The sequence below is a fragment of the Ptychodera flava genome, chromosome 22 (assembly GCF_041260155.1).
Source record: "Ptychodera flava strain L36383 chromosome 22, AS_Pfla_20210202, whole genome shotgun sequence".
In the NCBI taxonomy this organism is placed as follows: Eukaryota; Metazoa; Hemichordata; class Enteropneusta; family Ptychoderidae; genus Ptychodera; species Ptychodera flava.
The window spans coordinates 19,775,256-19,796,959 of NC_091949.1; the positions used below are offsets into that span (position 1 = coordinate 19,775,256).

General features: G+C 36.0%; 1 protein-coding gene across 1 annotated transcript in view; it reads left to right on the forward strand.

Moving 5' to 3' along the window:
* LOC139122901 (uncharacterized) overlaps positions 1 to 21,704 on the forward strand; it is a 33,040-nt gene that overhangs the window by 4,190 nt on the left and 7,146 nt on the right. The window contains exons 3-9 of the mRNA XM_070688761.1: positions 32 to 255; positions 902 to 999; positions 2,636 to 2,763; positions 9,221 to 9,277; positions 19,762 to 19,836; positions 20,585 to 20,707; positions 21,255 to 21,386. Of these exons, the coding sequence (XP_070544862.1) occupies positions 32 to 255; positions 902 to 999; positions 2,636 to 2,763; positions 9,221 to 9,277; positions 19,762 to 19,836; positions 20,585 to 20,707; positions 21,255 to 21,386 (837 nt within the window). The remainder of the gene's footprint in view (positions 1 to 31; positions 256 to 901; positions 1,000 to 2,635; positions 2,764 to 9,220; positions 9,278 to 19,761; positions 19,837 to 20,584; positions 20,708 to 21,254; positions 21,387 to 21,704) is intronic.

Below are 21,704 nucleotides of genomic sequence, written 5' to 3' on the forward strand. Positions count from 1 at the left end.
ATATTTTGTGTGTGTTACTTTACATTCACAGTCATTTCAGCTAGAGTCGGCAAGTGGTCTGTACCAGGCAATGCAGGACACACTGGGTCTGGTCAAAATCCTGCAGCTGGGTGGGCTGCAGACATTAGTGTATCTGTCCAGAACTGACCACACCGAGATCAGAAATACATGTGCTGCAGCAATTCAGATGTTCTCCACACACACAGCTCTGCATTCCTTGTTGAGTGATGCTGGGGCAATCAAAGCTGTCTGCAGGTACAGTCTGGTTTATGTCAGCACCAGTAATATCCTACATATTGTTCCAATTTTACCAAATTGTGAGAAGCAGTACACAAACCCAAACGGAAACACTCATTGTTTTTTGGTAAATTCACATATTTACTATCACTGACCTGTATTCTACTAGTACACTTAATAAGTGCATTCCTTCCTTTGCCATGCCGGTGTTTTATTTGCGTTTATTCGTAAAATATAAATCGCCAATGATGAACTGAACAGCATGTACACTCGTAGCAAATTCACAGAACTGCACACAGATGAAACGAAATGGTGCAAGGGTCTTTAACTGCGTTGCAAAGATCAAAATGGTTTAAAATATCTGTGATTTGATTTTTCCATGTTTTTCCTCTATGGGAACAAACATTATTACTGTACCTTGGATCAAACGTCCTAGTTTTTTAATATACAGCGCCCTCAAGCACCAATTATGAAAAACCTTTGTTTATCTGAGATACACATAAGTACCCTAATGATGGCATCATTCAATCATTTGATGTAAAGAGTATCGTCATAATGTTCTCTAGTTTGTTTCCTTTGTGGATTAAAAAATGTAGAAAATCAAAAGAATTTACATACCATGTAGTGATGGTGAATTGTTCTGTTTTCAACTTTTTCTTTCCAGTCTATTGCAAAAAGCTCACGGTAGTGAAGAACAGACAATTATAAATGCAATCAGTGCTTTGATGATATTTTGCAAATCACCTGACTTGAAATTGCAAGGTGAGAACCCTCTATCTGATCTTCTTTACTTTTCTGACTCAAAAATGAAGTTTTTAATGGGCAATGGTCAATTTTTTGTAGTGCTATTGGACATGCTTTTATTGGAGAAATTACATAAAGAAGAGATAGAGTGTGTTTTAAACTTTTAAAATTGAAGGAAAAAAGATGACTGGTGTCAGAAAATTTAAATCAGTATGCAACACTTGCAAAAAGTGAATTGATCAAACAAATTTAACCCTTCACCACCTTGGTTTGTCCCAAATCCATTATTTTCTATGGTAAAGTTGGACCTGTATACAGGGAACTAGGGGTGAAAGGGTTAAATGAGCATTTTTAAGTCTTGTTAATAAACAATTATTTCACAGAAATTTCACCAACTTGATAATTTGGCTGACGATGTCTAAAAATTTAGGGGCCAATGTTTGTACAGAGGAAGCATAAAAACTAACTTTAGGGAGATTATTCAAATTTACTGTCATGTGGTATATAAGCAATGATCACAAAATGTTAATCACAGCTGTTGCCAATATGTAGGTTTTCAGAAAATATGCACTTTAACGGGATTACAAGCTCAGTTTTTGCAGACAGTTCATTGTTTGGGAGAACCCAATGCTTGTTCTGCATCCTTAATGCTATTTTGCAACCTGATGTGAAATGTATTTTGATCAATGGATCTGAAAAATACTTCCAAGACATATGATTTAATGTAGAATGCATCTTGGGGACAAATGTTCAGACTCTCAAACTTTGAAATTCTTTGACTGATCTTCCACTTATGGGGGTTCATTTTGAAGCTCTTGGAGTTGGAAACTTTTTATTTTACCCTATAGAGTAAAAGGTGTACTGTCACCTGTTCCTATCTAACCAATCACAGATTTTAAGCGGGTGGCTGCTTTTTAAAAACAGCGCCCTCAAATGGGTATTTTGTATACCAAGGAGCGCCCCTTTGACCATATATGGGCATATTTAGATTACAGGTGACTGTATACCTTTAACACAGGGAGGACAGCCATTTTGAATTTCAAATATTGGTAAATGTTAGGTAATTTCCAAACTTTGCACCGTGACCTCTGATTGTTATTCTTGATTTGGTAAAAGAATGGTATAAAGTTTCACTGAAGAATGTTTGAGTAAAAGTTTAGGTCTTTCATTTTTGAGGCACATTCTGCCTTTAAAACAGTTTCATTCTTACATTTTCAGTATTTTGTCTGTAGAGTGTCCATAGGGTGACATTGAGCTCCATCTCTTAAATTGGTCTTTCTTTTATCCCCTGCTTGTAGCTGTTTTAGTAGCGGTGCTTGGTGCATAACTCAAAACAGTCCTTTTCATTTTTTGCAAAATATGAAAATACCAACGAAAATAATCTGTAAGTTTTGAGATGACACCTTTGCAATCATCTATTTCTGTAAAATCAGCACATCTTCTATAGCAAAGTTTGGTCATAACACAAATGTCTGTGGAGATTAGGAGGTTTAGGATATAACCTGGTACATCGCTCTAAGAATTTGACAAGTTCAATATTTCTCTATCGCTGTCTTCAGCATCACCTTATAGGGCATTTCTCCTACACTTTTGATAATAAAATGATAGTTGTCAGTTGAGAAATCATACTATTTCTTCTGTTTGTTTCACTTAGCAATAGAAGACGGTGCTCTGCAGCCCGTAATGCAACTCTGCAGTGCCAAGGAAGAGATAGCACTACTAGCCATGATGAGTCTCAGTCTTATTGTGGAACATTACGGCACCCATCCAGCCATTATTGAGGTAGGCCATTGATACCTTTCACTACAATGGTTTAACCCAATGCTCTTGTTTTGAGGATTAAATTGGATCGCCACACAGGATAATAGGGTGAATAGGTAAAAGTTTAAACAGTGTATGTTGTTGTGATCAGTCCCAATACTCATAAATACCAGTACATATGTTAGAAATGATCATCAATTATTTTTAGCTGAGACCAGTGGTGTGAATATACCAAACGTGCAAGCAAATGTCCGACAGCGAACCTTCAGTATCTTAGGATAGAATAAGCCAACCATTTTCAAGAAAAAATCACTGTATGCAAAATTGTCATGTAAAAATATTTGTCTTTGCAGTGGGGAAGGGAGAAAAATTTGAACTCTAGGTCTCTTCAGATATTTAGTGGATTATATATTTACAGGGCCCAAGGATACCATTGGAAAACAATATGGGTATATCAGGCTTCCACAAGATACCATGATTCATAGATATACCCTTTGTCACATTTCTGTCTTTGGACAGGACCTACTTTAATAAGTTTAAGGTAGTTTACACATTCAGAGTGCAAGTCTTCAACTTTTGTGCAAACTTTCTTCAAGGAAATGCTTTAATACCTACGCTGTTATACTGCATTGGGATTGAATAATTGCACAGTACTGGCATGGCACCCGCCACTTGGATTCCCCCCCCCCCCCCACCACCCACCCCCACCCACCCCCAGTAGTTACTGGACCGGACTAGACCATTGCCTGTGTGGTTATATCCGCATAGTTTTCAAAATTTGTGATTTAGCAAACTCCAAGTTCTTACTCATTCGACAAAGGAGTTTTACTTATGCAACAGGGTGTAATTTTGTGACAGTTGCTACTATAGGTCTTTGCAGTGGGCTAGATAACTGTTCATCATATCATGTTTTCACTCAATGACAGAATCTAGAGCAGCATGACCATGAACCATTACCGGATTGGTTAGAACTTTGCGTAACAAAACAATTATTCACGGGTGATTACCTCAAACTGTCCTTCAGCTATATATAGCTCTGTTATGTAATACAGGCTGGTAGAACATTTACACACAGCTCATTCTTTGCATGCGCTGTTGTCTGAAGTGCGACAAGTCAATACAGTATTTCACTTTTTGATTTACATGATGATTGAATTTAGCTTAGTGTTAGACTGGCTCCAAGTCTATAACCATGAAATGTCAAAACAGAGTAAATTGAAGGAATAAACTTCAGCAGACTGTCGCGTTAGTGGTGGGCTGTAGTGTAGATTGTGTGGTGAATGCAATGGTACGGTCCGGTCCAGCAACTGCTGCCGGGGAAAATCCAAGTGGTGGGTGCCAGTCTAGGCTAGTGTAAATAGCCCCGGCTAACTTTCTACATGTGGGCTCTTCCATTTTTATGTTTTAATAGGGATGCTAGTTCTGATTTTGCCTGGGGATGAAAAAAGTTCCATTGGCAGCCTGCTGAAGTAAAAATCTGTCAGGAAAATGATAGCGTTATATGTTTGCTAGCTGTAATTTTTATCCCATACACAATCATGACAATTGTGAGAACTATGGATTGTTTTTGCTGGCATCATAGAGGTATGGGTGATTCCAAATTCTGGGGGAAAAAAAGGGTGGACAGACTAGTTCTGATTTCAATTATATGTATACTTGTTGATCTGCCCTTCAGTAATGATTGGTATGGCCCTATCAAACAGATAGTCAAGGATTAGACAAAACCATTTAACTGACACAGGGTGGAGAAAAGCTAGGATGAGGGGGTAAGATTGTCAGTTAATAAATTTGGAAAAGTAATATTTCCTGGTGTTTCCAAGGTGTTGCACGTGAGTTCACCTGTTTTTGCGGGTGTTCACAGTGGTACACAGCTCCGCTGACACCATTTTGGCCATGTTCACACCGACAACTGAAAATGTAAAGGGTATTCACAAGCTCCAAAAGGTCATGCAGCCTGCTCAAAGGTCGTCGAGCAGGTCACAGCTCCCGGAAAGGGCATTGGCAACCGTAGGAGAGTGCATTGACCAGGGCAAGTAGCATTGACTCGCTGAGAAGCGTTGAAAGTGACACAGTTAAGGTGTCAATCAAGACCATAGAGTTCACTTCCCTGTCTCGTACTCGAGACATCCTTTGCGTCTCTCAATTCAAAGGACAGACAGCGTGAAAAAACAAATGACCTCTCCTATAGACTCTCACTGTGAATTGACTGTCCTTGTTGTTGTTGATGCACTCTCAGTCTTTCTCTTTTCCACTGTGAAAATCATTGACAAATAATTTATGAATAAGCTGCATTTTCATATCTCATGGTTGAAACCTCAGCCTCAAAGGCCGCACATTGACCCACTACATGTTATACTGAATCACAACAACACCATAGGGCCTATGGTGACACTCATCTTCAAGTATTCTGAATTATGTAAAAAAGTACTTGTCTTGTTTACAATGGCCATTTCTCAAGAAAATTTCAATGATTTAGGTTTCGCTTGCCCAGTGCATGTAATGAATTTAACTTGCAACATTTGTAACTTTGCATTATATGTGGTCCGTTGTGAGTACCCAAAACATGAAGTTCTCTGATATTTTTTTGGAACATTGTATGGACGTAAATTTTTACATCTCCTTTGGAAGTGATAATATTACTCGATATACCCACGCCAGGAATGATATCAAAATGAGTGAAATTATCTTAGCGTCAAATCTGTTGTTGGTAAATTAGAATAGATTGACTCCTCTACCCTCTGGCTGTCTTAGTTTTAGTTTAGCCCAATTGTCTGAGGCCTGACTGGAAGTTGGACTAGTCTACAGGGGTATGGGGGTGGACAATTTAATTCCTGGGTGACTGTGTCCAGCATTTTGATGTTTCAACTAAAAGAAGGAAAATAAAAGTTACAATACGGGAAATATGGAGAATAATTTTCCTCATTATGACCACAGGCCTGAGTTCTGGCAAAGGAAAGATAGTAACTGTCCCTCAGATGCACTTTGGTGTAGCCCCTTCAACACTTTGAACAGGGTCAGAATCAATTACATTAACTTGCATGCATCATAGTAAACCACAGGCCTCTTTATGGCAACAGCGACATATGTTACCGTTTTGCGTTGGTTCATGGATTGGAGAAATGTGTATGTCTGCATCATGAAACGGAGGAAAACTTGGGTATTATAAATGTAACTTTGGGACAGATATTCAATCTCAAACTTTATTCTTTTGGCATACCACTTTTGAGGCTCATTTTAAAGCTTATGGAATAAATGAAGTTTTCACCGCTTAGTTATCTGAAAATCACTCATTTTATTTTTCCCATAGAGATAACACAGGGATGGCGGCCATTTTGGATTTCAAATTTGTAAATCTTGGGTAATTTGTTTCTTTAGTACCAACATTTGCATGGTGACACCTGATTCTTATTCTTAATTTTGAAAGAGAGTGGTTGAAGTTTTGCTGTAGAAAGGTTTAAGCAAAAGTAATGTCTTTCATTTACGGTGCAAAGTACCTTAATCCTTGTTATGCTTTTGTCAAGAGTAGATACAGCCATTATCCATGTCTGTAGTATAAATCCTCTGTTGTAAAACCACTGGCTCTTGAATCTGCACGGCATCATGACACCAACATGAAACTTTTTGGGTAAACTGAGTGAATTCAGGATCGATTATTTTATGTACTGCAGTGGAAGATTTTCTTTTCATAACTTTTTTCTTCAAATATACAGTCTTCAGTTTGTAGTCTTTTAGTTGATTGCAATGATCAACATAGTTTAAATTTGTCAAAAATGTGTAAATCCCTTGCTGATTTCGTTTAATCTCAGACTGCACATATCAACAGTTTTCAGACTAGTGTCAAGTCTTATTACCGGTATCATGATGTTTTTCAATGATACACATAATGATAATAAGTCTTGCTGCAAGTACAGGAGTTGGCATTCAGGAGTAGCATTTAAGTCTTCAAGGAGTAGACCATTTGATACGGGGATGGATGCGGTGGGTGGGATGGTGGACTCAGACATTGAAGATCAAATTTTTGCAGCAGGATTTTTTCATCAGGAATCTTCTAGATATCATATTTTCATTCCTGCTCATTTCTCTCATCTTGTTGCTAAAAGTTGCTTGACCCTTTTTCAGGGCAGTTCACCTTGAGTATTTTTTTTAGCCTGCTTCTTCAAAGTACATTCAGGATATCAAGTGGGCTCGCCCATTTCTTTTTTTATTCAAATTTCATCTATGGCCATCAGACAACTGTCATTTAAATGCACAATGCGGACTTTTATGTAACTTAAGAAGTAGCCTCGACTGGCCACATAATGAGTGAAAGTTTCTGGATCGTGTACAAAATCTGTACATGAAATGAATGAAAAGCACTAGAAATGTAAGTCCAAGTGGAACTCTATAGTTTTTGGCTACTGAATATAATTTTTTTTTAGTAGATTTACTTGAAAGAGACATGGTACAGAAAGGGTTAACAGAGCCTCTCTGGTTTGATAATGTAACTTTGGCAAGAAATATAATTCAAAAAAATTTACAACAACGAATTCAACAGGGAGCTTGTAAATAATTGAACTTGTTTTGATTTTATATACAAAGTTTCAGCGTAGCCTCTTGATCCTCTCTTACTAAAATCATGATTTTGTGAATAGTATTAAATATCTTTTTCTTTGTCTCTTTTTCGAGTGCTAGTTTTTCAATTAAACATAATTTTTACACCATTTCTCCACTGATAGTGATAATGGCCTGTGGTATGAAGCTTGCAATGTACGTGTGGTATTGTTAAACCTACAGTAGACAATTTCTTACCAAGAATTAATTTGCAATTATTCTTTCAGTATGTCTTACGGAAATTTATGTTTCATGGCATTTAGTAGGTGTTAGCTGTGTTCAGAAATTCAAAACATTATGAATACTCAAAACGTCACAATCATTTCAGTCGGTTCAAAGCCCTTGAAAAGTGAAACCTATACAGTCTTTCTCTAAAGGTCAAAGGTTAAAATTGTCACCAGCCTTCTGAATGAATCAGTGCAAGATAGTTGGGAAATCATCACAGTTGAATTTGCATTCTTTAAGGTCAATGACTGCACAGTCATTGGAGCAACCGATCTCTCTGTTGGGGAGGACATGTCACCCTCCTCCTAATTATGTCTGTGTTCAAGGTAGCTACCCTACCAGTCATATTGGAATGTTCCGACTCTTTGTAATGTTGTGAATCACAGTCGATAATAATAGCTTTGGAAGGACATCATCAATGTACAATGTAATTAGGTAGACCCACAATTGCCACGCATCTCAGCTATGTGTATTTGAAAGTTCCAAAAAGTACTGAGGATATAGTTAAGGTAGTACGGGCCTCAAAATGCAAGGACTCAGACTTTTGCTAAAATTTTCCTGAACTAAGCTTTCAAACATTCTCTTTCAAATCAAGAATAAAAATCAGGGGTCACCGTGCAAATTTTGGTACCAGAGAAACAAATTTTCCAAGATTTACTGATGTCTGAAATTCAATATGGCCACCGTGTGGAATAACTCAATGGAGAAAAATTCAGTTTTCAATTTTTATCAAAATAAGATGGTGACAATTTTATTTACTTGAAGATCTTTAAAATGTTCCCCTACAAGTAGACCAAAAAAGTATTGTAAAATTTGAGCGTCCAAATATCTGTTTCTGAGGCGCATTCTGCCTTAAGGGTTTGTGCTGTATTCCTTTGAAAACAAATAATATGAGGTTATGATTCCGTAATTTTAACATCTCTGCTTCCTGTCAAACAATGTGAGACATTACCAAAAATGAAAAACATTGCAATATAAATCAGATTGTTTCGGCCATTAAATTTAATGCCTTCCACAAGGTCTCATTGTTGTTTTGGAAGTAGATGCAAGTGAACAGAATCCATTTCGTTTGATGAAATCGACAGATTGATGCTAAATACTGCATACAGTAGCATAGATCATAATATTGAAATGATATGACCTATGAGTATATGGTACCACAGTGCATTTAATGACCATATACCTGTGGACACAGTGTTACCCAAGTATTTCGTAGCATTGTTTTTTTGCATTCCCTGTGAGAATGTTTGTGTGGTGAAAACAGAATTATCCTTGAATTTAAATGTAGATTACGGAATAAACTTAGGATTTCAAAATTCATATCTAGTGGATGCTTCTTTCATCACTTATCCCAAAGGATTGAGTGTGCAAGGAACAACATCAAATGATGAATTTCTGTTATGTGGCTAAACTTAACAGTGTCATATTTGCCTGCGATATACGTGGACATAGTTCACAAACAACACTTTTGCTGTGACCACCAAAACATGTATTCATCTGTAACAAGCTTAAAAATTTCTCTCAGAGAAGGCAAATACAAAGACAGACTTGTAAGAATGTATATAAATAATTAGACAGGACATTACTTTTATTATCATAAATATGTTAATGGTATACGGCATTTGAGGACTTGATTAATTTGATTTTACTTTTTTGTCAACAGAATGACCGCAATGCCTTGCCAAGAATACTTGATCTTACCACTTCTAGAGATGAACAGGTAGGTGTTGCAACTGGTGTGTATGTTGTTTAGTTTTGGTGTGTTTGTTAGATTGCACCATTCAGTTGAGAGGGGTGGCCATTGCCACTTGAAAGATTCCTCTTATTGATAGGTTTTGTTGCACAAAAACAAATCTCCAATGGCTTGGACAGTTTCATTTTTGCCGGGGGGATGATACACTTTGACTTGTTGCTACTGTAGAAGTTCAACACTATTGTTTATACTTTGCGCAAAGTAGAACTTTCTTTGAACTCGGTCGATGGTTTATAACTTTGCGGTTCTGTCCCTCTACAAAGAGGAGATGCCGTGATTCATAAAATGTATTTAAAGTATCGGAGCCAAGAGTCAGGAACAACTTCTGAACATGTATGCAGCACAGAGAGCATACTAGCCTTCATGGCAATTGTCAGTTCAGTCGCTCCAGCGAAAATTTCGATTAACTTCTGTCATTTGGTAGTACTGCTGACGTACGTCCTAACCATGTCAGCCATGAATGCATGGTTATGGCAGTCTGATATACAACTCTGGAGGTGCACATGTAGTTGTAGAACTTGCTCCGTGATACCTTTTGCGTGCATGATTTGCTTGAGGGTAATCACAGGGTCTTCTCACTTTCAAAACAGTTGAGTGAAACCACTGCATCTGGGGGATTATGTATCTGTTGCATTGGTCGAGCAGGGCCTTTTCTCACTTTGTTACAAAAGATGAAAGTGCAAGTTTTCATTTGTTTGTGAAGTTGCAGGTCTGAATCAAGATAATACTGGTATATTTTTATGGTACAGAAAGTGTTCAGTTGCTCACACTCATTCTCTTCGTTTGATCGATTTACGTGAATGGCGGCGACCTCCGTTTTGCCGGCTGTGGAATCACCTTGAAAGATGTCAAATCTCCCTTTAGTGTTTTGTAGAAGAGATGTACCGGCAGTCACTATGAGTGAAATCTCCTTTGTCCAACCTTCATTGTTTTCTGTGGTGTGGTTTATTCCAAGTTGAAGAAAACAGGGGTGATCAGTGTTAGATGTGTTCCTAGTTGCATGGGGGATAGCATGGCCTTCGAACATGCATCCATTATCAACAAAGGGAAGTCATTGAGACAGGAAGTAGACTTATGGTTTGAAATCAACATTTCTGTTGAATAGCCAATATTTAACAGCATCGATAATTTTTGCCAAAACTGTGAAGATTTCTGTTAAACATATCAGTGGAAGTGATTATTCTCATGGTCTTAGAATCTAAAAAGTTGTGTGTGATCGCGTGCTGATCTCAATTCCATTAGAAAACACTCTATTGTCACTGTCATTGACTGTCTGCAAAACTTGTCACTCAACTGTCTGCCATCACAGTCACCCTTGACCCATCAGCAACTGATACAGTGTAGGTGCTAGGTAGAGAGTTTTGGAGGACGTTGACCTCTTCTACTCCAAAATAAAGGCATGGAACCCAAACAAGTCTGCTTTGAGTTCATTGACCTCTGAAAAAAAAAACACTGAGAAGGCTAAGAACTGTTTAATCTGTCCCCTAAAAGATTTCCATGGGAGTTAATAGCATAAACCACCCTGCATCAAATTTTGAATATTTTATAGCGATAGTCTTGTGATGAAGGGATGAATGGAGTCGAGTTTTAGTTCATTACACTTTGTAGTTGAAGATCATCGATGTAAATTCGGAATGGAATGTGAAATAGAATAAATATCTCGTCATATTTTTCAGAGGAGTAAATAGCAAATTTTACAATGATATGGTATAAGTAAACTTTTCACTAGAATAGTTTTAAAATATTCACCCCTGCTCAGGGCCGTGAACATCGAGAGGCAGTCAGATATTTGTGTGCTTTTTCATAGGTTTGTCAAAAGTATTCTCATGAATTTTCCAGATTTCTCATGTGGGAGTGGGAGGGAGGAGAAAGCGATGCAGAAACCAATTGATATGTTTCACAGTAATCGATCTGTTAGTAAAAGCACAAATTTAGCACACTTTAACTGTTCTTGAAATTTTTCCATACTTGTACTTGAAAACATTCGGATTCAGCGTAGAGAAGACTTGCACGGGAGAACCATTTGATTCCAGTCGGGGAGGGTGATACTCTGGAGGAAATTTGCATGTCCACCTATTATTCAACTCAGTATCACAACACAATAATAATATGATGAGTAGTAGAGCTACAAAGGTGGTTTGAAATTCTCTGTGTCAGTCTATGTAAAACAATTCTTGGTTTCCTCACACAGCCTGTAATGTTGAATAAATAATAAAAAAATTAAGATTATATTGAAAAATTAGTGATAAGAGTTTGGCCATTATTGACAGAAACTCACGTGACTGTGATAAATATAGAGTTTTCAAGAATAATGTGCCCATCACTTTCATATTAACTTACATTCTTTTTTGGAAGCTTGGGTGCTAAATTACCATGTAGACAAATGGCATTATAAACCAAAGACAGTTGAGTTCAGAGTTTCCAAAGAAATACATGTATTCTTCTGCCGTAGAAAAATAAATAAACAAATTTGAGATTCTAATGACTGAAAAATGTACCTCAATTGTCGCTAACAAAAGGCAAGCACAGAGAAATTCTAGTATTTCAAGGTGGTGAAATGATCAGTGCATAATGAGGTTATGTAATAGTTAATTGCGCCCAGTTAAGCGATGTATTCATTGCTTTGATCAAGTCTGTGAGTGATGCGTGATAGAGAGTGTGTGTGACGGTGTGTGTGCATGGGTGCTTTATGAACTCTACAGCGTGTGGAGGGGTTACAGTCAAAAAAATTGTATTTAACAACTATACAACTGGGCTATTGAACCACTTTTTAGGGGTGAGGATTTAGCTGAGCAGTTTTCATTTTGATGTCTTCAGTAGATGACTGAGTACTGTACGTTGTATGCTGAGTTCGAATCCCATGGAGAATTTACTGAATTTCATGCTTTCATATTCAGAAATATACAGATACAAATACTGTATGTATCACTATCAGTGTCATTGGAAGTCTCATATCCAAATCCCACAATGGTGCTGTGCTCTGATCCTCAGTAATTTTCAGCTCTTCCATCATTTTTTCTGAGGACATACTATTTGCAGCAATTTTGTCTTCAAATTCAGGTAGTTCAGCTCTTTACAGTAAACCCTTTTGTTTCTTCTTTTGAGAATAATAATTTTCGTTTTCAGCTCTGTATGGTCATTTTCTCCTTTTACTGGGGGAAGCAGCAATTATTTCTAACCCTAGGTTCTAAAATGTTTACCTGTAATCTGTAGTTAGTTCCTAAAATTTTCAACCGCCATGTCGTACCCTTCAAATCACCCTTCAAATCATTAAATGGTCCCCAACCATGAAATGAGAGTACCTTAATGTTTGTTTCAATTTCACAAAGTTTTGTCAAGATGTACTTCCTGGTAAATAAAATTAGGGTTGGACCATTTGATTTGGGAGGGGTAGTTGTCAGGAAGATTTTTGAAAACTTTATGAAAGACATTTCTTGCAAACTTCTTCAAAATCTCAGCCACAGTTGGCAAGAATAAAATAAGGTACCAAGAAAACACAGACAAAAATATCATTGATGGGACAGACCAATTCATACTGTCTTTTCCAAATGAAATGAAGGTTGCCATGAGACCCTGATTAAAAAACAAGGTGTATGTTACAAAAACAATCTTCCCCAATACCAAATGGTTCAATCCTCTGAGGTTACGGGAATGTTCATTTTAACCCTATGAGCGCTGTAATTTTCTCCTGCCAAAATTTTAGTGCAAAATTTTACCAATTTTCATGAATTTTTCTGTAATTTTTTGATAATTTTGGACCAACTGGACATCACATTTCATTAGCTACAGTTTTTTCTGAAAATTTTGGCAAAAATCTGAGAAAAATTGATTGGGGTTTATTTTATAAAGGAGACAAAAATAGACTTTAAAGAAACTCAAATTTGTCCCTGGAGTTTAGACATTCCTCCATATATCCATTTTTTCATGTCACAAAATTTTACTTTTTATTACTTGTTCAGTAAAAACAAGCAAATGCAGTCAGTAAATGTAACTATTTATAAAAAAACCCTGTGCGGTTTTCTTATTTGAATATTCCATGACAAATAGTAAAGCTGAAATTATTTGACTTGTAAAGATATGGAAAACAGATCACTTCTATGCTAGCTTTGTTGAGAAAATTTCATAATGCTGAAGGTCGATCAGTAACTGCAATATGTATAGATGTACACCTCTCGCCCAGAGACAAAGCAAGTGACCTTTTTGCTGACGGGCATGGGTCATGCCTGGTTTCCATTTCAAGGAAGACCCTGCTTTAGAGGCTAAGTTCAAATGGAACGTGACAACATGCAGGTCACAGCCTGCCAAACAGTTCAATGTACTCTAGGCCATTGAACTTTAGACTGAAATGGAGGGCAAGTGGATGGCGCCGGGCGACCTACCGGTGTGATGTTTTCAAAGATGACCTTGCAGAGGTCATTTCATGGGTGTTCATTTCAATTTTTCCGTGCTTTCAGTGTAAAGACGGTCAATGACAGGGGAGTCGGATGAGGGTGGCAAAAACTGGGGATACAATTATCTATTCACGGTCAGTGCACAAGTGCTCTTTCTTTTCCCAAATCTCATCGAAAGTTCAAACCCCAAATTAGCAGTTTTCATTGAAGTATGGCCTTGCCAAGCCATTAACGTCATTGTATGCCATGCTACCAAGTCTAATTATATGCCATTGTACAGGGAGGAGGGAGGTAACTGCTCCCCATTGCATCGGCAAAGTCATGTTGTTTCTGTAAACTGACAAATATGTATTTTCTATCACAAAAAATGTCATCTATTACACTTCTTTGTTCATGAAATTTTTCTATTGATGCTGTTTTGAAGCTTTCCTCCTTCTAAATTTTCAAATGGTACTGGTATGTTAAAGTGATAATTCTTTATTACCCCTGTACCCCCATATTCACAGTCAAATGTACCACTTAGAGGAGGAGAACAAAGGAGCCTGATCGATTTGTAGGGGTTAGTACATGCATATCAGGTGAAATGTTGTGAGGGGATAAAAATAAAACACAAATGTAGAAACCTTGGATGTAATTGTGTCATATTGAGGTGATGATATTTACTGCTTTTGTAATCTAAGCTTTCTCCGAGTCTTCAATGCAAAAAACTGATGCAGATTTCAGGAATTTCTTCGAAAGGTTAAAGTTCTCAGCGCAGAATTAATATTGGTAGAAAGAAAAAAATATGCAACATTGCCATCACGAAATGCAGACAAAGATGTTGCCAAAAAGAATAAAAACCTGTAATGTTTTTGAATGAAAAAGAAAAATTACCAGAAAGAACATAAATGTGCAACATTGTTATATGAGATGGCAAGGATTTTATCATTTGTATGAGGCACAATTAGTCTGTAGTTTTTAGCCTCGTAGTTCACCGTTGTTTTGTAATATTTTATGGTACATTTGCTTGTTATGAGCTCTTTTGCATTCATATTCTAACCTTGTTTTCTCTTTGTATTGAAGATATGAAAAATGTTTAAATATACATATGTGGAATTTACTTAGAGGCTTCAAATCTGATGACACTTCACACCAGTCAATGGCAGGTGTAGAATTGTTTCTAAACAGAGAGAAAATTAAATTTTTCAGTCTTGCTTTTGTTAAAATTTAAAGATATCATTTTTCATAGTGTGAACACAGAGATTATCAGCCATTTTGAATCTGAAAACTCATTACCTTTGAAGTCAATTGCTTCTCATAGTGTCTAATGCAAAAATCTGCACAGTTAATTTATATTTTTATATCTTTATTATTAAAGAAAACCTGAATAAGTTTCCCAGAGCAAAGTATGACCAAAAGTCAAAACTTTCTTTTGGAAGGTGTTCGAAGAACCTTCCAAGGTGTTTATTGATGACAACCATGGACAATACAATGACAACCAGAATCAGTCATTAGGTAATTTGCATACATTTAGATTCCATAGCTATCAAATATCTTCATATCAAAATTTTATGTCAAAATTGGTTGGAGGTTTCATACTTGACTGTATTGTGTAAACAGAGAAGTAATTGTACATGAATTTCTGGATTTTGTCTGTGAGGGGGTATATCTACTCATTTGCTATGTGGTGTAGAAAACTGTGTTCGGGATACAAAAATGCCACCATAAATTTTTCAAATCTTTTGTTGCAGTTAAACTCACAAACAACCAGCTACTTTGGGTTATTTTTCGTCCTAGAAGCTTTTATTGTAGAAAAAACAAACAAATCTCAGAAAGTTTGAAAATTTCTCCTTTTCCCTTCAGTTACAAAAGATTTACTTGCTATTATCCACATCTCAAATAATGTCATAGAAAATTAAAATTCGGTAAACTACCTTAAAAAAGCAGACCAATAAACAACCAAAATATTTCAGGGAATATCTGGATAATAGAGTTACTGTTCACATGAAAGTATATGTATCTCAATTTTGAATATCAGAATAGCCAGTGTTTTTACTTCAGCACATTTAATGATATGAAAAAAATTATCTGTTAATGACTACATGTACAAGTAATATTTCATTTGTTTGTTCCTTTATTTGTATGGACAAGAAATTAATTTGGGATCATTAATCTAACTGTGAAAATCTGAACTTGTACCAAGATGCATTTCTTAATATATGTTGCCAAACATATCTGAATCATTGTTGTTTCGAATGTACTGGGTACAGTGAAATTTCAACAAATGTACTACTCCCTGCATTAAGAAATCCAGATTTAGTCACTGTGATACACGTCAAAATGCATTAATCCGTGCACATCCTCTATGCTGTCAAGCCATTTCTGACATCCCACGACCAGACACGGCACAATCATGACAAACCTAGATGCACAACAATATATACTACGAAGTAGAAATGTAACCTGCTGAAATGTTGAAGAAAGATACATTTAGAAGGTTTTGAATAATTATTACAAATCGTACAACCTAGTGAAAATGTAAAAGCTCAACAAATATTCATGGAATATGATAAATATATAGTACATGTATACATGTGTAGTAAGATATATAGAATGTACAATATACCACCTACTGCTTAACGTCTTCAACAAAAGTAGTGACACAATTTAAGCAACCATATATATAATATAATATATATATATATATATATATATATATATATATATATATATATGTATATATATATATATATATATATATATATATATATATATATATATATATATATATATATATATATATATATATATATATATATCAACATCACAAGTCATGTCATGGTATTTGTTTGATCTAAGCTCTATAGGCTAACATAAGCTGCACATCCAAACCTCTCCATTCTTTGTCATGACAAGGTTTAAGCCCAGTGTTTCCTATGGCTTTTGTTTTACCTACCTGATCGAGACATGAAAATAACTGCTATATTCGCATTTTAGCACGGTTTGTACAGGCATGAGTTCTCAGCTAGAGAAAAATTCCTTTTTAACGTTTCACGCCATAATTTCAAGATACTGTTATGATATTATAGCAATAAACCACCCAAGCAACGGGTATACCACTCGATTTTGACCAATTCACTCCACATACGCATTTCCTTTCGCTTGTGCGCATATGTCGTGAAGTGGTCAAAATCTCATGGTGTACTGTTGCAGGGTGTGCTTTATTGCTTAGATATGATGCAAGAAGCTACAACTAAAAGTTTGAAAAAAGCATCACATACACAACCAGTGAGGTGTTAGTGTAAAGTTTGAAAAAATTGGCCGATGGTTGTTTTTGTCATACACTTTCATGTACAAGATGGTCCAATTCTATTGTTATCAATTATGTAGTGACAATAGATGCAGAGAAATAGGAAATCTGGCATTTGTATAGTTGACTAATTGAGAATTGCTTTAATTTGATAGGTGCAACTATTAACATAAACAATCAAATACTTTGCTGTAGATAATGAAAATGAATGAATAAAATCAAATATATTCCGTCTGTTCATTGTTACTTATAGGGTAGCTGTTCACCAAACAAAAGTGGATTTTAACAAGCATTTTGCAGTGTCCTTAGCTACTTATCAATCATTAGTATATACAATCAGTGCCATATTTTGAAATTAAACAGTAACAAAATAATTCATAAGGCTGAAATCTTGTATCACTTCAAGTTTGGTTCATGGAACTGAAAATATTTGATAGATGGTAGACTTTGAGACCAACAATCTGTAGTTCCAACTTTATTGTACTTTATCAGTTTCACTTATCATGCTCTTGGATCGAAAACAACTGCCTGATAAATTCATTAAATATTTACTCAGTGCAAAATCTCAACCCCCAAGCCTGCCATCAGCAATTCCTTGACTTCCAAGGTTAAAAATAGATAAAATGTATCCTTGTCCTTTGGATTGACACAGGCCGACCTTGACTGATTTTCTTAAGGCATGTGTCTTTGTTGTTGTGCGTTTGATACTTTATGCACAATTACCGGTCATGGTTGTTTGGGTCATTGGAGGTCAACAACCTCATAAGTGTGGGGTCACTGGAGGTCATTTACCTCACTGTGGTTCTCTACCCTGACCCTCAAGTAACCTCCACAGTGATTTGAGTCTTTAATTGACGTCTTGGTTTTTGTAAATTCTAACTTTGACTGAATATGGCAGCTGCATTATCAGCATAGCCCAAGTGCACATGCATATAAGAAGTCTATTTGACAATAGTAACAACAATAGTGATAAATATATATATATATATATATATATATATATATATATATATATATATATATATATATATAATATTATATATATATATATATATATATATCACAATTTCAACAATGTTAGTTTGCTGAAAGGTGAAAGAAGCCTGTGCATTTATCTTTTCCCTTTTTGTGAATTGTAGTTAGTCATAGACAACTCCAAGATATTGATAGTTAGATGTCAACTTCACAACTTGAATCCTGCCACAAACTCAAATACCTTTTACTCATGCAATAGTTTGTCATGAAGTGTCCATGCTGGTTGGTGATGCAAAAAAAGTCAAGTTATTAAAATGTATGTTTTAGATTTTCTTGTAAGGTTATATGATTTTATGACTAAATTTCATTTGGTGTCTAGTAATTGTCTTTTCACAGTTGCTGCCCCTGATTGCTGTGATGTCGTGAATTATCTGATTCAATAAATGGATCTGTACACTTAAAGGGCAGTTAATGGATGCTCCCTGCAGCCATCATTCAATTCATAGTTCTGTTGGCTCTAGTGAGTTAGGTTTTATGTAATACTATCCCAACTGAAATCCTAGAAATGGTTTGGTGTCAAATATCCTCTGAAATTATCATATCAGTGCTTTTGGTAGGCACACCATTTGAACTCTACATTGACACAGTTTCTGGTAACAGTAGGGGAAGTCACGGAACTAACCCGGTTTTCTCAGCACTGCATGTTCAAAGAGGAAGTTATGGCGGGGAAGGGGGCTGGAAAAAAGTGAATGAAGGACTGTAATCCTTTTCCTTAGAATTGACTCATTATGTTCTACTGTTGTAAGCAAATTCATCAGTTTCAGTCTGTGTTGATCTATGGTGTATTATTTTGGTATACTAGTAAGTTAATATAGCTATACTGTAAACTAAGAATTGTCACAAGACACACAATCTTATCAGGACCATCTTACAAGAGTTAAATTATCTTGGTGGATAAACAAGACAACACAAAACTCAAACAAGTCGATGTCACACACACAGACAAAACTGTATGCAGGGCAATGTATTTTTTTTTGCACTGGTTCTGAGAACATGTTTACTGGGAAATGGCCACAGAGCTATGCTAACATTTATGCTGTCTCCAAGTGTGACTAATTTGATATATAGTGCATACGAAGTCAAGAAAAGGACATCTACAATCTCCATGAAATTTACAAGGTTACATGCACTGGAGAAAATAACATGAGTAACTTCAGAGCTATTATTAGTAACGTAGTTTTAATGTGTTCTGCTTTTTTATTACATGCCTCATATATCAAACTTTACACATCCCATAGGATTCAATGGTAACTTGTTGATGATGTCACAGGCCGCATAGCCATCATTTGACTGATAGTGACCCAAAATATTTTCAACTTGGCAACTTTCGGTTTCAAAATCATCAAATTATAAGTTTTACGTAGGAAAACCCGATTTTTAGAAAAATATCTATTCAAAATTGATAAACTGCATAACTGTAATTTAAATATACCAATGCACAGTTCAATGACGAAAATCATTCTATTTTTAAATGGATTTTCATCTATCATTGAAAGCATATAATTGTCATTTGCAAATAAACCCAAGCATGTGGCGTGAAACTATGTAGGAGAGGCATGTACAAATAAAACGTTATTGCCAAACAAGAGACTATCTACCCTTGATGCAGGAGACCATCTGCTCTCCTTACATCAGGCAAATGTATGGTTGCCTACCCTCAGACCATGGAGCTATGCTTGGACAAATAGTCCCTTGTTTGGGCTATAAATATATACTGTGTGTTTGTCTTATCATAGATGCAGGAGGTAGCATTCAGAATATTGGCCACACTCTCTATGAGTACAGATAGGCACAGGCAGAGGCTAGTTCAGGTGAGTAATTTCAAAGTTTTGCAACAAACTAACAAACTGTAAATAAACAAAACAAAACAACTCTTCTATCGTAGAGCACATGTATCTGCAATTACAAAAAGACAGACTGGTTCAAGTTGGTCAACTTAAGTTGAAAGCAACAATATCAGGTCCACCAAAAAAATTTGTAGATTTGCACACACAATTATTAGCCCTAAAACATTGTTTTTCTGCACTTGAAATATACCAAGATATAACAAACCCAAAGTATCTCAATTGTAAAGTCTTTTAAACTCAGGAAAATTTGAACAATAATAACAAATATCAGACTTCAGATTGTATAATTATACCTACATGTACTCTGACAAACTGTTTCCTCACTGTGTGTTATCAAATCTAGCATTTGTCATGATTTTGTGCAATTCATATTTACAGGGGCCTCAGCACTGACTGCTCAAATTTCCAAATTTCACATTTTTTACATTAATTCCCTTTGCAATATCAGTAATCAATAGATTTTAGATTTCTGCTCATACCATAGCAGAAAATATTCTGGGCTCAGTCCTATAATGATGTTAATGCTGATTTACCTGAATTATTTTAAACCTTATTGTCTACATTTGAAACCCAATTAATTATTCCAGTTCAGATCAATTCAGGTTGCTTTCAATAATATTATTTGACCACTATGCTTGCAAAGGAAAGTGATGAGGGGAGGAAATACAGTTGAATTCACTCACATACCCTCTGCTTGAATTTTCTTCTAAAGGAGGATTTATCTTCTGGAAAGCGGTTCGTCCAGGCCGTCAATCGTAAACCAAAGAACACCCAAGTACTGTGCAATGCTGCCTGCCTCTTTGCCAATATAGCGACTTTACAAGAACACAATCAGGTATTGTTTGACTACTTTGTTTGAGTTAATATTTATTCTACCCAGTGATTTTACTTTTTGAAACTAGGAAATTGAATGTCATAGTTGCTTCTCCATAAAGTTTGCTTGAATTGAAAATCCTCTGTCTTTCTTGTCTATTGTGTTTCTTCCAAATCAAAGCAACTTGCTCCATGTCCATTCCGTTTTTTCATTTCTGGGACTGAGCCAAAAAGAAGCTGTACAGTAACTCCTTCATGGATCAAGAATTATTATCTAAAGAAGACCGGTGCCTTTCTTAAGATTTTGAAATATTTATCTGTAAATGATTTAGAAGGTTCTAATTAAATTTTGCTGTGTCCCCGGTGGTTGTTTTAGAATATCCATGGAACCCTAATAACATGATTTGAAGGAATCATTTACCAGCTTTCTGCCCTGAACAAAAAACTTTGACATTTGTAAAAGCTGCTGCAGTTTGTTCACAAGAATACTATTGTTCTACAGTGTCTGTATTGTATTGACTAATGTTACTTGAGGGCGCTATACAAGATTTTGAATTTTCATTATTTAGGGTTCACTACAAGACTACTTGATCTGTTCCTGTGAGATGCTAGAGCTGTATTCCACACACAATGATGTCATCACCCACGTTTCTAGAGGCATTGCAAATTTCTCAAAGTATAAGATACACACCTCCGTCATCGTAAGTCAATCTGTGCCCTTTACCACATTCAGTGCCATATTTTGGTACGATTCTATTGTTTATATGACAAAGTTGGACTTCTACATTGGAAAATGAGAGTGAAAGGGTTAAAGTTATGATGAAGGCTGTCTGTCAAATGAGATTTCAACCAGGGGTTAGCAAATCCATTTGGTATTTGCTTATCCGAAGGCCAAGTATCAAGGTCAATTCCATCAGTGCTGCAGTCTAATACTAGTAGCTTGGATACATTTCTTTCACGCAGTTCCATCATCCACAGTAACTTAAGTTTTCTGGCGTTACACGTTCTTCTTATTACTT